Source organism: Eublepharis macularius, chromosome 18 (assembly GCF_028583425.1).
Source record: "Eublepharis macularius isolate TG4126 chromosome 18, MPM_Emac_v1.0, whole genome shotgun sequence".
NCBI lineage: Eukaryota > Metazoa > Chordata > Lepidosauria > Squamata > Eublepharidae > Eublepharis > Eublepharis macularius.
The window spans coordinates 33,106,860-33,117,772 of NC_072807.1; the positions used below are offsets into that span (position 1 = coordinate 33,106,860).

At 45.8% G+C, this 10,913-nt stretch overlaps 1 protein-coding gene across 2 annotated transcripts; it reads right to left on the reverse strand.

Annotated features, from left to right (window-relative positions):
- Positions 1–676: 676 nt before the first annotated feature.
- PPCDC (phosphopantothenoylcysteine decarboxylase) lies at positions 677–10,568 on the reverse strand. Of its 2 annotated transcripts, none has more exons than XM_055002657.1 (6): positions 10,470–10,568; positions 8,879–9,044; positions 4,981–5,076; positions 4,012–4,140; positions 3,528–3,696; positions 677–2,559 (listed from the first exon to the last, which is right to left on the reverse strand). In XM_055002657.1, exons 2-6 carry the CDS (start codon positions 9,017–9,019, stop codon positions 2,474–2,476), a joined length of 621 nt encoding a protein of 206 aa, XP_054858632.1. In that variant the 5' UTR covers positions 9,020–9,044; positions 10,470–10,568; the 3' UTR covers positions 677–2,473. The 2 variants fall into 2 exon arrangements, with proteins under 2 accessions (XP_054858632.1, XP_054858633.1); XM_055002658.1 differs by lacking the exon at positions 10,470–10,568 and adding an exon at positions 10,358–10,444.
- Between the last annotated feature and the right edge of the window lie 345 nt (positions 10,569–10,913).

The window sequence follows — 10,913 nt, forward strand, 5'->3', positions numbered from 1 at the left end:
CTTATCTTTGCAATGTAGGCTATGAAAATCAATACATTTCATAAGAACTCGGATTATTTTAAACTTAAGAGTTAGTTAGGAAATGTTAGCAAATTTAATTCTGATTGCCTTTCTGTGTTCTATTTTTGTAGGACTTATATTAATAATCATATTTTTAACTACTTGCTTCATTAAAAAATAGTGTATTTTCAATAAAAGAAATAAACTCTAACAGGTGTCTGAGTACTATGATTAGAAGCGGCAAAGCAATAAAGATCCTTTTACAAATAAATGTACTGATAAGCAAATGGTTCAAAGAACAATTTTGCTTGTCAGGTCTTGAACTAATTGCTGAACACTATCCAAAGGAAAAGATAAATCTTTCCTTTGGAGTAGTGGAAGCTTAGCTAAGACACAGGCAAAAGAGCCTGTTACAGAGTAGGACCCACCCACCTCACAGGACTGAAACGCCATTCCAACCGCCAAGGTCTTGCTTGGCAAGAAGTTGAAGCAAGACTCCTTGGCTTTCAGGATCTTATTCCTCTGTGGGACTCTACCCCGCTGTCCATTTCAGGAGTCCCGAACGCTCCACCCCCCGCCAAGCACCACTTCAGCACAGAATGAGTAACAGTGCCTTCAGAGTTCAAAGGGCTTCAATGCGTATTATCTCACTAGCCCTCCTGCAATAGCCTGGCAAAGTAGGCCAGAGGTATTTTCCCCTAATCCCACGCTGCTCACTGGAAAAGTCAATCAAGCTAGGAAAAGCTGAAGGCCGTAGGAAAAGAGGCAGACCCGAAACGAGATGGCTGGACTCAAGAAAGGAAGCCACGTCCTCCTGTTTGCAAGGTTTGTTAATAATAGGACATTTTGGAGGTATTTCATTCATAGGGTCACCGGAAGTCGGAAGCGACTTCAAAGCACATCACACAAACACACAACTTCATGCTGCAGCTGGGAGCCCCGGCTGAGAGACAGCAGCTTGCCTAAGGACACTCAGAGAGTTCGTGGCAGAGGAGAGATCTGAAACTGTACCCTCTGAGATGGCTTAGCTGCCACGCTGCCCTGGACTGGGAGGCTTCTGGCCTGAAGCACCAGCTTTCCAGCCTCATACAAGTTGGTGCCGCACTTCCATGAAGACATCAAGACAGACAAGTTCAGAGAGCGTTTTGTTTGTAAGGACTGATAAGGCTCCGGCCTGTCCCTGAGTCGCTCAGCAGTCCAAAGGCTGCCCTGAGCATGACGGGGACATTATGTCCTAGACAGGCCATCTGTTTGCACGGACCCATTTAGCAAAGGGGAAAACATGCTTGGGGATGTGTCAGCAACTTTGGCCGTGTTTATGAGATGAGCCGCTGACCTGCCCTGACAGGATGGACCTAGATCCCCCCCACACACAAAGCCATCCACGGAAGGCACAGCTCTCTTTCCCAATTCCTGTGTAACAAGCTGTTAATTTTCAAACTCCAAGAGCGTTCGAAAGATTTATTTTTCAGGAAAGAGTTCCCAGTTTCCCCCCCCCCCCCGCCTTTCTTGACTTGCCAAGCCAAAAACTGCCATTTATAGGCAGCTGAGACCCGAGAAGACCTTTTCCTTCCCTGATTCTGTTTGGCTTTCTCTCGGACATCAATACCAGCAGACAACAAAAGAGTGAAAGGTGAAGAACTGGGGGAAACTGCAAACAGAGCCTGGTCCAAACCTCTGTGCAAAGCTCGGAGCGGAACATTCGCTGTTGACCCTACTTGTGCTACATTCTCCCTCGCTGGCAATCCACGCCCCCCCCCCCCCCAATAACTATTGTCACAGCCAAAACATGGGCTGCGCTGGTTGGCTGCACCAAAGAATCATACTCCACTGCTCCAAACACCCTTTCCCTGTTGTGCCCCTTCTGGCTGGCACCTGGGTGGCTGTAGCTGGGTCATGGGAGGGGATCGTGGGTGAAAATCATGCCCAATGTCTCCTCCCACATGCGGCCCTCTGAGGAGCCCCATGCGTCACCAACCTGTCTGTCTCCTTTCCCTGCCGCATCCAGTGCCTCCGGAGTTCTTGCTGCCTTGCCCCCCCTTCTTTTAGTGTGTATGGCCATGTGAGTATCCTCCTAAGGAAATATGCAGAGCAAGACTACAGTCCTGGTGGCCCCAAAGAAAAACGTGCAGTGAAGAAGCAGAGACGTTGCACATCTGATGTGCCGCTTGAGGGACAGAACTCTAAGGTATAAACTCCTGCCTTCCCAAACCCACAGACAGTTACATCATTCTCTTCTCTATCTCACATAAAAGATTCATAAACAACTCCCAGCTTCTGTCTCCAGGACGGAACAAGTGTTGCACAATCAGGGAGCAACCCTTATCAAAATACTACATTCTTGGCTTTGGGAGACCCCCGAATTTGCTCCAGTCTGAACAGTTTCGAAGACTGGATCCAGCTCTGTCCATGTCGTTTTCATAGCCCAACAACTGTTTGGAAGGAGAAGAAAATGCAATCCGTTCCAGGAGGGTCAGCTCTGCACCGGTACACCCCACTCCAACAGGATCGCCTTCACTTTCCCCACAATGGTTGGCACTTCGGCCATGGCGCCACGACCTGAACGGCAAGAACATAAGCAGGTGAAACCCCAGCTGTCCAGTGAGAACAGGCTATCCTCACCTCCAATGCCAAACTTCTTCCCACAAGGGGCCTTTCTTTCTTTCTTTCTTTCTTTCTTTCTTTCTTTCTTTCTTTCTTTCTTTCTTTCTTTCTTTCTTTCTTTCTTTCTTTCTTTCTTTCTTTCTTTCTCTCTCTCTCTCCTCCCCCCCTCCCCACCCCTCTGACCTATAGAACTTAAGTAGCATTTCTCAAACGTAACTGGGACTATAAGGAAGAAACAAAAAATGCAGGCCAGAGAAGGTAAGTGGCATTTCTCTACAGGGCACCAACAGATTTCTCAAAAGTTACCTTGGCAAATCTTATTTAAATACACTCACAGATCCCAACACGGCCAGTAAAGGGCTCAATAGGAACTGGGAGCAGCATTACACACACACAAAGGTCCCTCTGTAGGTATTTTAGGCAGTTTCATCTCACTTTGCCAAAACTTCACCATCTGGAAGTGATCCTCGCCCCTTTCTGATCAAACTGCTTACCTTTTCGACTGGATCTTGGTTTTGTCTGAGTTCTGCTGAGCAACATGTGACCTGGGAAACTGGGGCTAAGAGCCTAAGCCGCAACCTGCTGGATAAGACCAGCGGTCTACCTAGTCCAACATCCTGTTTCACACAGTGTCCAAAAACAAGGAAGAAAGGCCAAATTCTCTGATTGATGATTCCTCCTAGCACTGTTATTCAGAGGCTAACTGCCTCTGTACATGGAGGTTCACTTTAATTATCATCCCTAGTTACTACTGACAGCCCATCTGGACTTATTTTGTTATAACAAGGGTTTGTGCTCTTGTGAATACGTATATATGCCAACCGAATGTAACACTTCATGCATCTGATGAAGCAGGTCCTGGCTCGTGAAAGCTTCTGCTCTGTTGGGATTCAAAGTGTCAGAAGACTGCCCGTACGACTGACCTTCATCTCCACAAACCAGCTTCTTCACAATGCAAGAGATCTCTGTGTAGCCAAAGCCCTTGAGCTGCTCTATTTGCCGAGCCGTGATTGGATGCTCCCACATGGCCGTGTTCATGGCGGGGCAGAAAAGCAGTGGCTTGCTGAGATCCCAGGCACGGATGACGCAGGTCTGCAAAAGAAGGGAAAGTGTCAAAAAGAAGGGAAAGTGTCAGGACCAGATTCTCCCAGCACAATGTCACCCGCCCACACTAAAGGAAGGATATTTTCCTTCCTGCCCACAAATGGGAAGTGACAACGAGCAAGCCTCAAGTACTGCCCGCTGTGGTTCTATTACTGTCTTTGCAGGAGTTCCAATTTAACCCAAGACAGAAAGAGAGAGACTCGGTTTTGGCCTCAACAGAAGGGAACTTAGCATACAAGGGTCATCAATGCATAGCGGAGAGACAGATGCTCATATCAGCAGATGAAGCCACAAGAGACTCACCAGTAAATTGTCACAGATGCCATTGGCAATCTTGGCTAAGGTGTTTGCATCCAGAGGTGCCACCAGCATGAGGTCAGCCCAGCGCCTCAGGTCGATGTGCAGCACAGGATCCGTGCGTCCTTTCCACAGCTGTGGAAGAGAGATCGCCCTGGTTTTATCAAAAGCACTTGGTGTAACACTGAAACTAGGGGTGTGCGCTTTGGGTTTCCAATTCAGGTTACCCGAATCGGACCCAATCTGTAAAGATTAGGGATGTCCGAATCGGGGCCAGATTCGGAAATCCCTAATCAAAGCTTTCCGAAGCATTCAGAATGCTTCAGAAAGCTTCGGGGCTAAGTTTAAAGGGCCCCGGCGCTGCTTGCAAGCGGGAAACCCGAAGCAACCTGGCCCTGCACACCCCTAACTGAAACACACCGACTGACAGACATGTTGCCAGCCCCTCGAGATGCCAAAGAACTCTAATTACCTGCAAAACTACTCCTGTGCAGAGCTACAACCAGGAAAAGAGAGCATAGAAAACAACCATCCCCATCAGATTATCTCATGTTGAACATTCATGTTCGGCAAACCTCAGGTATGAGCAAGGTTCAAATACGGCAGCACTCTGCAGCTGCATTTCCCCTGAATCATAAAGACCATGGAGTCCAGTGCTCGACTCAGGGCAGGGGCATTGATACGCCGCCACCACAAAGGAGGCTCCAAACTTTTGACACACATTGTTCAGATCTGACGTATAGCAACGGAGCTGTCTCCCCAACCCTGCATGGAGTGATCTACAGAACAGTGGGTCACCCGCTCAAAAACAATCCAGATTTTGGTATCACAAAAACAAGGGACCTGGGTACATTCCACAGGTTGGGAATTCTTCACACTGCTCATTTTTTTTGCTCTCTACGCCAGCTGGGACTTGGAAAGCAAATCCCAGCTGAAGATCTCCCTTCAGTACTGAGAGTTTAGAGGGAAACTGACCTGCCATTCATCCACATCACTGTAGAGGGTCACGGGAATCTCCTGGGGGCTATAAAAGTGTTTCGCCCTGTCCGTAGTCACCACTTGCACTTCCAGCTAACAAGAGGAAGACAGGAGGGAAAGAGAGAAGTCCATAAAAGCTGGGAAGCAAAATACACTAAATACATTCTACTCTCCATCACAGAGGTTGGGTAATTTCCTTATGCTTCCTACTGCACCTTCCTGGATTACACCTTGTTTATCCTACACCATTTGTCCCATGCCACTCATCTTTTATCCTTCTGTAATTGCTCCAAGAGAAGACGGATCCTCTGACCTCTCCCATCATTCATTAGGGAAGCAACCGCAACCACATCTGCTCAGGCGACGGACTCCTTAATGATTTACAACAGGTATGGTAGTAACCCCCAAGTAATTTAAGATCTACCCAAACCCAATCACCCATACAGGCCACACCTTTTAAACATCTCAAGACCTCCGAGAGCAGGCTTCCATTTGACAGTTGCACTTCTTTGACTCAACTGGCACTGGCATGACCAAGTCTTAAGAGCATGATCAGAAAAATCTGGTGAAGAGTTCTGGTCAACTTGAAAGCTTGCACAACGCTGTATGTCATCTTGGTCACCCCTAATAAAACGGTATTGCACGAATCGTGTGTCTGGATTTTATGTTGGTCGAGACAGCCTTTTCCATCTCAGCACCATCTACATAATTCAGGAAGATAGACTATTAAAACATTAAATAATTCATTCTTCCCGAGTCCCTGGGCACAGCCAAGCTTTTCGGGGCACCAGATCCTGCCATATTTCAGCGCACTTGCTTTAGCTAGCTTTAAGGTCATCAGTTTCACATATAAGGGCTTTCTATAGATGTGGATCTTCCGGGCGCCCGGTCAATGGACCCTTCTTCTGAATCTCAGAGCTAAACTACAAGAGACGAATTACACGTGGACGCTCACATGAAGGAAGTCGCAATGTTAGCTGGGAAGCCGAGTTTTAAAAGAGATTGGAAGGCTCTGTCAATTTCCCCTCTCCACAGAGCCTGCAAATACTGCTGCTCAGGAGGTTTGTTCATTTAATCTTTGCCTTCTAGAAGGGGAAGTGAAACTGACCTAAGAGGAAATTAACAAACCCTTTGAGGAGATCTTTGCTGACTCTGTAAAGAGGGGAAATTGACAAATCCGATCTCTTTTAAAACTCAGCTTCCTGGCTAACATTGTGATTCCCTTCACGTGCACGTCCTCATGTGATTCGTCTCTTTGTAGCTTGGTTCTCATACTCTTCCTTGCCCCACCCTCAATTCTGGATACGAACCTGTCACATGGTGTTACTGTTAAACAGCAGATACACACTTGGATATAGATGGGGTGGAAAAAGCAGTAAACCATGGGGGCAAAAGCAAGAAGTACAACCTGTGCCGTTTCTTCACAAAGCTCAAACACACACAAGATAAGCAGCGTGATCCACTGCAAGCAGAAACTGGTGATGCCACATTTCAAAGGGCCATTGTGAATGGCCGTTGTGATTATCAACAAAATATCACAGACAGGGCTTCTTGCATTGCGTAATCCTTGGCCTAGCTATCTACAGTACAGACAGAGGTTGCAGAGTTTAGGCACAAAAGCCACACTGTCCCTTTCATTCAGAAAAAAAAAACCCTAAACAGCTCACAAGCTTCAGAGTTTGCCAAAACCTTTCTTCAGGCTGAATATCTATAACATGTTTCTTTCTGCCTAACTTAAGTATCTTTGCCAACGGAGGGGGTCTTGAATCTGACGAAGTGGGCTGCAGACCAGGAAAACTTCCATGACAATAAACCTCTTAATCTCTCTGATGCCACAAGGGCTTTCAAAAGAATAGCTGTGTGATCGTCTGTTGCTGCAAAGTAAAACAAAAATCAAATAGCACTTCTGATGAAGTTGACTCAGAAAAACCTTATGCTGAAATAAATGTGGTTAGCTGTAAAGGTGACACAGGACTTCTGCTTTATTTTGCTACAACAGACTAACACACCTACCCCTCTGCAACTACCTTTAAGACTAACCACCTTCATTTCATCACAAGCTTTCTTGTATCAGACCTCATTTCTTTAGATACACAATACAAACTGAGGGGAAAATTACACCAGCATATATAACTACAATCACAGGGGGAGAACTAGGCGGAGTGCAGCACATGAAGTTTTGTAGCAAATCATTCCAAATTAGTCCATGTGTAAGGGGCTGGAATGAATGAATGAATGAATGAATGACAAGAATGGGGTCACAGGTTCCAGTCTCTTGTGGAGTTCAGTTAGAGGGAGAGAAACAAAGTTGAAAAGAGAGAAATGAACATTCTTCAAGGAAGGTTCGGTGTGAAGTTTGGTTAGTATTCAAAATGCCTCTTCCCAGAGAAGTTTTGTAACTGCATGCATTTAATATAGGATGCCAGTAAGAAGAGATCCTAACTTCATAGCCAGAAAGATCTGCTTCTATGTTTTCAAAAGTTGTAACATTCAGCCAGATGAAAAGTTCTGATGAGTTGAAAAGCTTGCACAAGGCTTTCTGTCAATTTGGTCAGTCCTAATAAAAAAGAATTACATGCATTTTATAATACTTGCAGTCCTAAAGGTGCAACTTGATTTCTGTTTTGACTTTTCTAATACGGCCACCCCTCTGGAATTTGGAAAAGGAGCCTAGATCTATATAGTCTTGGCTAATGGCGCCACCTGCAGGTCATTTGTGCATCTGCTGCAGAAAGCCATCTAATGGCAAAGCAGGTTCCCTCTCAGAGATGACCCTGTCTTACCACTGGCCTTTGTCCTAACTAGCAGCAGGTGATTTGTATCTTAGCAAACTGCAAATTGTGCAACACTGGCCAATTCCACCTATGCTAAAAGAAACCAGCTTTGCAGCTGCGAAGCTTTCAAAGATCACATGTACCAAATCGGCGCATCTCAGAGGCCAACATGCTGGGATGGCCTCTACTGTTCCTTTGCCATCTCATCCTGGCTAACTCCTGCTTCAAAATAAGCAAACTTCTAATACTGTAAACACCTCTTTGGTCCAGTACTGGGGACATTCCATTCCATGCTCCTTTCTCAAACCCATTCTGACCACAAAGTTTCGAACAGTTTTGGGAAAGCTTGGAAAGCAACGAGGTAAGTGAGGGGCTGGTGTTTATCATGAGCTGGAAGCCAGATCCAGGAATCTCAGATGCTTCAATGAAACTCAGAAAACTGCAAGGGAGCTCAGGGTTTCCACCAAAGTCTTCCCAAAGTATGAAATTAAACAAAAGTGATGGGGTGTGTGTGAACATATTAGCGGCTGTGAGCATGGTGAAAATTTCCATTGGCATATGCGACTATCCCAATCTGCTGACTTTAGAAGTTCTTCATAGGACCATTAGCCCAGATGCAAAACTGAATTATTCAAAAAGGCTTTTTACTCAAATGGGAGGGCTGTATTGTAGGGAGGGGGTCTCAGATGCTTCGCTAATGAGTTAGGGACCATAGACTTCACCGTTATGTTGCCTGACATATTATCTGTTGGTTTAAATACGTACTCCTATGTATTACCTGTGCTTTATGTTTGCTTTATGTTGTCTAATGTCAATCCTAGAAGCGATTATGTTCTGTTTCAGTATTTTCTTCTACTTTGTATTGGATTCTTGCCAACGCTATGCCTTTTAAAACTTGTATCTATTTACCCTATGGTATTGTTTATGGAAATGTCCTTGATACTGTAGGGAAATATACTTGATACAGATTGTACTAATCTCATACTGTGTAATCTGCCTTGAGTCTCAGTGAGAAAGGCGGACTACAAACAAACAAACATTACAGGAACCTCTTCCCTCCCTTTCTTTGAAAATGGTACAGCCAGCAGCAATTTGGATCTGTCCCTGCAACAGCTACTCACACCAGGTATCTTCAGAAGCTCTGTCACGAGAAGAGGCAGCTTTAAGGCAGCCACGCTTCCGGTCACCCCAACAAGTATGTGGACATTCTTCTGTGCAGCAACTGCAGGGCACTGCGGCTGAAGATGAGGTGCTCTATTCATCGTAGTCTTCGGCAGCAGTCACATTCTATCAGCAAGGACAGAGAAAACAGGGCCTTTACTATATTCATTCATTCATGAAGAGCGAAGGATAAAGGATACGTAATTTGTATCCTGCCCTAACTCCAAAAAGTTCAGGGCAGCATGCACTTTATTTATCATTTGTTCATCTCCTTCATTTATAATTCCCCTTTCTCAGAGACTCAAGGCAGATTACAATATATATATATATTTTAAAAATTTAAAAATCATGCTCACATTTTATCCCCACAACAATCCTGGGAGGTAGACCAGGCTTAGAGAGAACAACTGGCCCAAAATTGCCCAGCGGGCTTCCAACTTGAGTCTCCTCAGTCCATAATGTGATACTTTAACCATTAGACCACACTGGCTCTCACCATCTAAAACCAGTACAGAGATTTTTATTTCTTAGCAGGTTGTCTGGTTTTGAGTTTAGATTTTAATATGGACTAACATAACTACTTGCAGCCTTTGTGGATAGGAAAGGCAGTGGAGGCAGAGAGAGTGAAGGAACTCTGCACATGCCCAGGGGAAAATTCATATGGCTGACTTCTACATAGCGACTGATACCAGTACTTCACTGGAGAGGATAATTCCAGAAGATTAGCCATGTTAATCTGATGCAGCAAAATACAGTGGAACCTTAAAGACTGAACAAATCGATTTCAGCGCCAACTTCTTTGTGCTCATGCCTTGCATCTGAGGTATGACAACTGATACTGAAAAACATTTTGTTAGTCCTTAAGGTACGACTGGACTCCTGCCTTATTTTCCTGGTAAGGAGAGAACTCTTTCATATCATGGGGAACTTTTTACCATTACTTTATGCCTTTGGCATCTGCTCCAGCACTGATATCAATCATTTACCAGTGACAATTCTGTACACACTTAAGGGTCATCTCTTATTTCCAATCACAAACATTTGGCCTTGGCTTGGACAACCAACTCAAGCACAGGAAATTCCTAGAGAATTAAGAGCAATGCTTGGAGAGCAGAGGGAGCTCTGCAGAGATGTGCAGCAATAGAGCCCACTTTCTATGTCCTCCAAGGGAATGGATTTCTGTACTCTAGAGATCAATTGCCATTCCAAGAGATCTCCAGGCCCCACCTGGAGATTAGCAACCCTGGCCTCTACCCACACCAACAGCAGTCACACTGTGTAACCTGCCTTGAAAGAAAGCTCTGCACATGCTCAAGGAAACATTTTGCTGCTTCTTGAGATATCTGGCCCATGCCCTGACATTGGTACCAGCTATCCACTGGTGAGAGAATTCTGCACACGCCCAGAGGAAGTTTCTGTGAAACTTCACACGCACCTACCCTCTCGCCCTGACACCAGTGAAGCCTCCTGCAACACAACACAACACTCTGCCTGCAAGAAAGCAAAGGCAGAGGACTCCCCCTCCCCTCAAAAACAGCCACAGTCGCGTACGCTATGACGTCACTCCGCGCGACCCTGTCGGCCTCCTCGAAGAGACTTCGGTTCCTTTCCCCGAGGCCAGTTGCGAACGCGCAGGCGCACATCGCCTCCGGAAATGTGGGTCCCGTTTCCGAAAATAGCTGCAGCCCGTACGCGCCTGAAGCATTCTGGGAGTTGCAGTTCTCCATTGGACATTTCCTCTCAAGGAAACAGGGGCGGGGGAGGAAAGCATCCCAGAAGTATCCCATTAGTAGCTCTTATTTGCCTTTCCGTTCTCAAACCGAAACTGGGAGGGGGGAAAAAGAAAGGAGAATTTTTGCATAGAGATGCTAAGGCCTAAAGTGACGCTATTAATTCATGGACGACGGCGGATGTATATCTTTCCGGAAGTTGTCACTATGGAATGCTCTAGGTTTTCTTCTTGATGATGCTCGTCGGCCTCCCCCTGGGTTTCCT

Bases quoted from the DNA above. Each gene is read 5' to 3' on its own strand.
- PPCDC (XM_055002657.1), bottom strand. From the start codon at position 9,019: ATGAATAGAGCACCTCATCTTCAGCCGCAGTGCCCTGCAGTTGCTGCA. The intron at 4,141-4,980 runs GTCAGTTTCCCT...TCTCTTCCACAG, and splicing joins GTGATGTGGATGAATGGCAG to CTGTGGAAAGGACGCACGGA. The intron at 3,697-4,011 runs GTGAGTCTCTTG...CTTCTTTTGCAG, and splicing joins GCATCTGTGACAATTTACTG to ACCTGCGTCATCCGTGCCTG.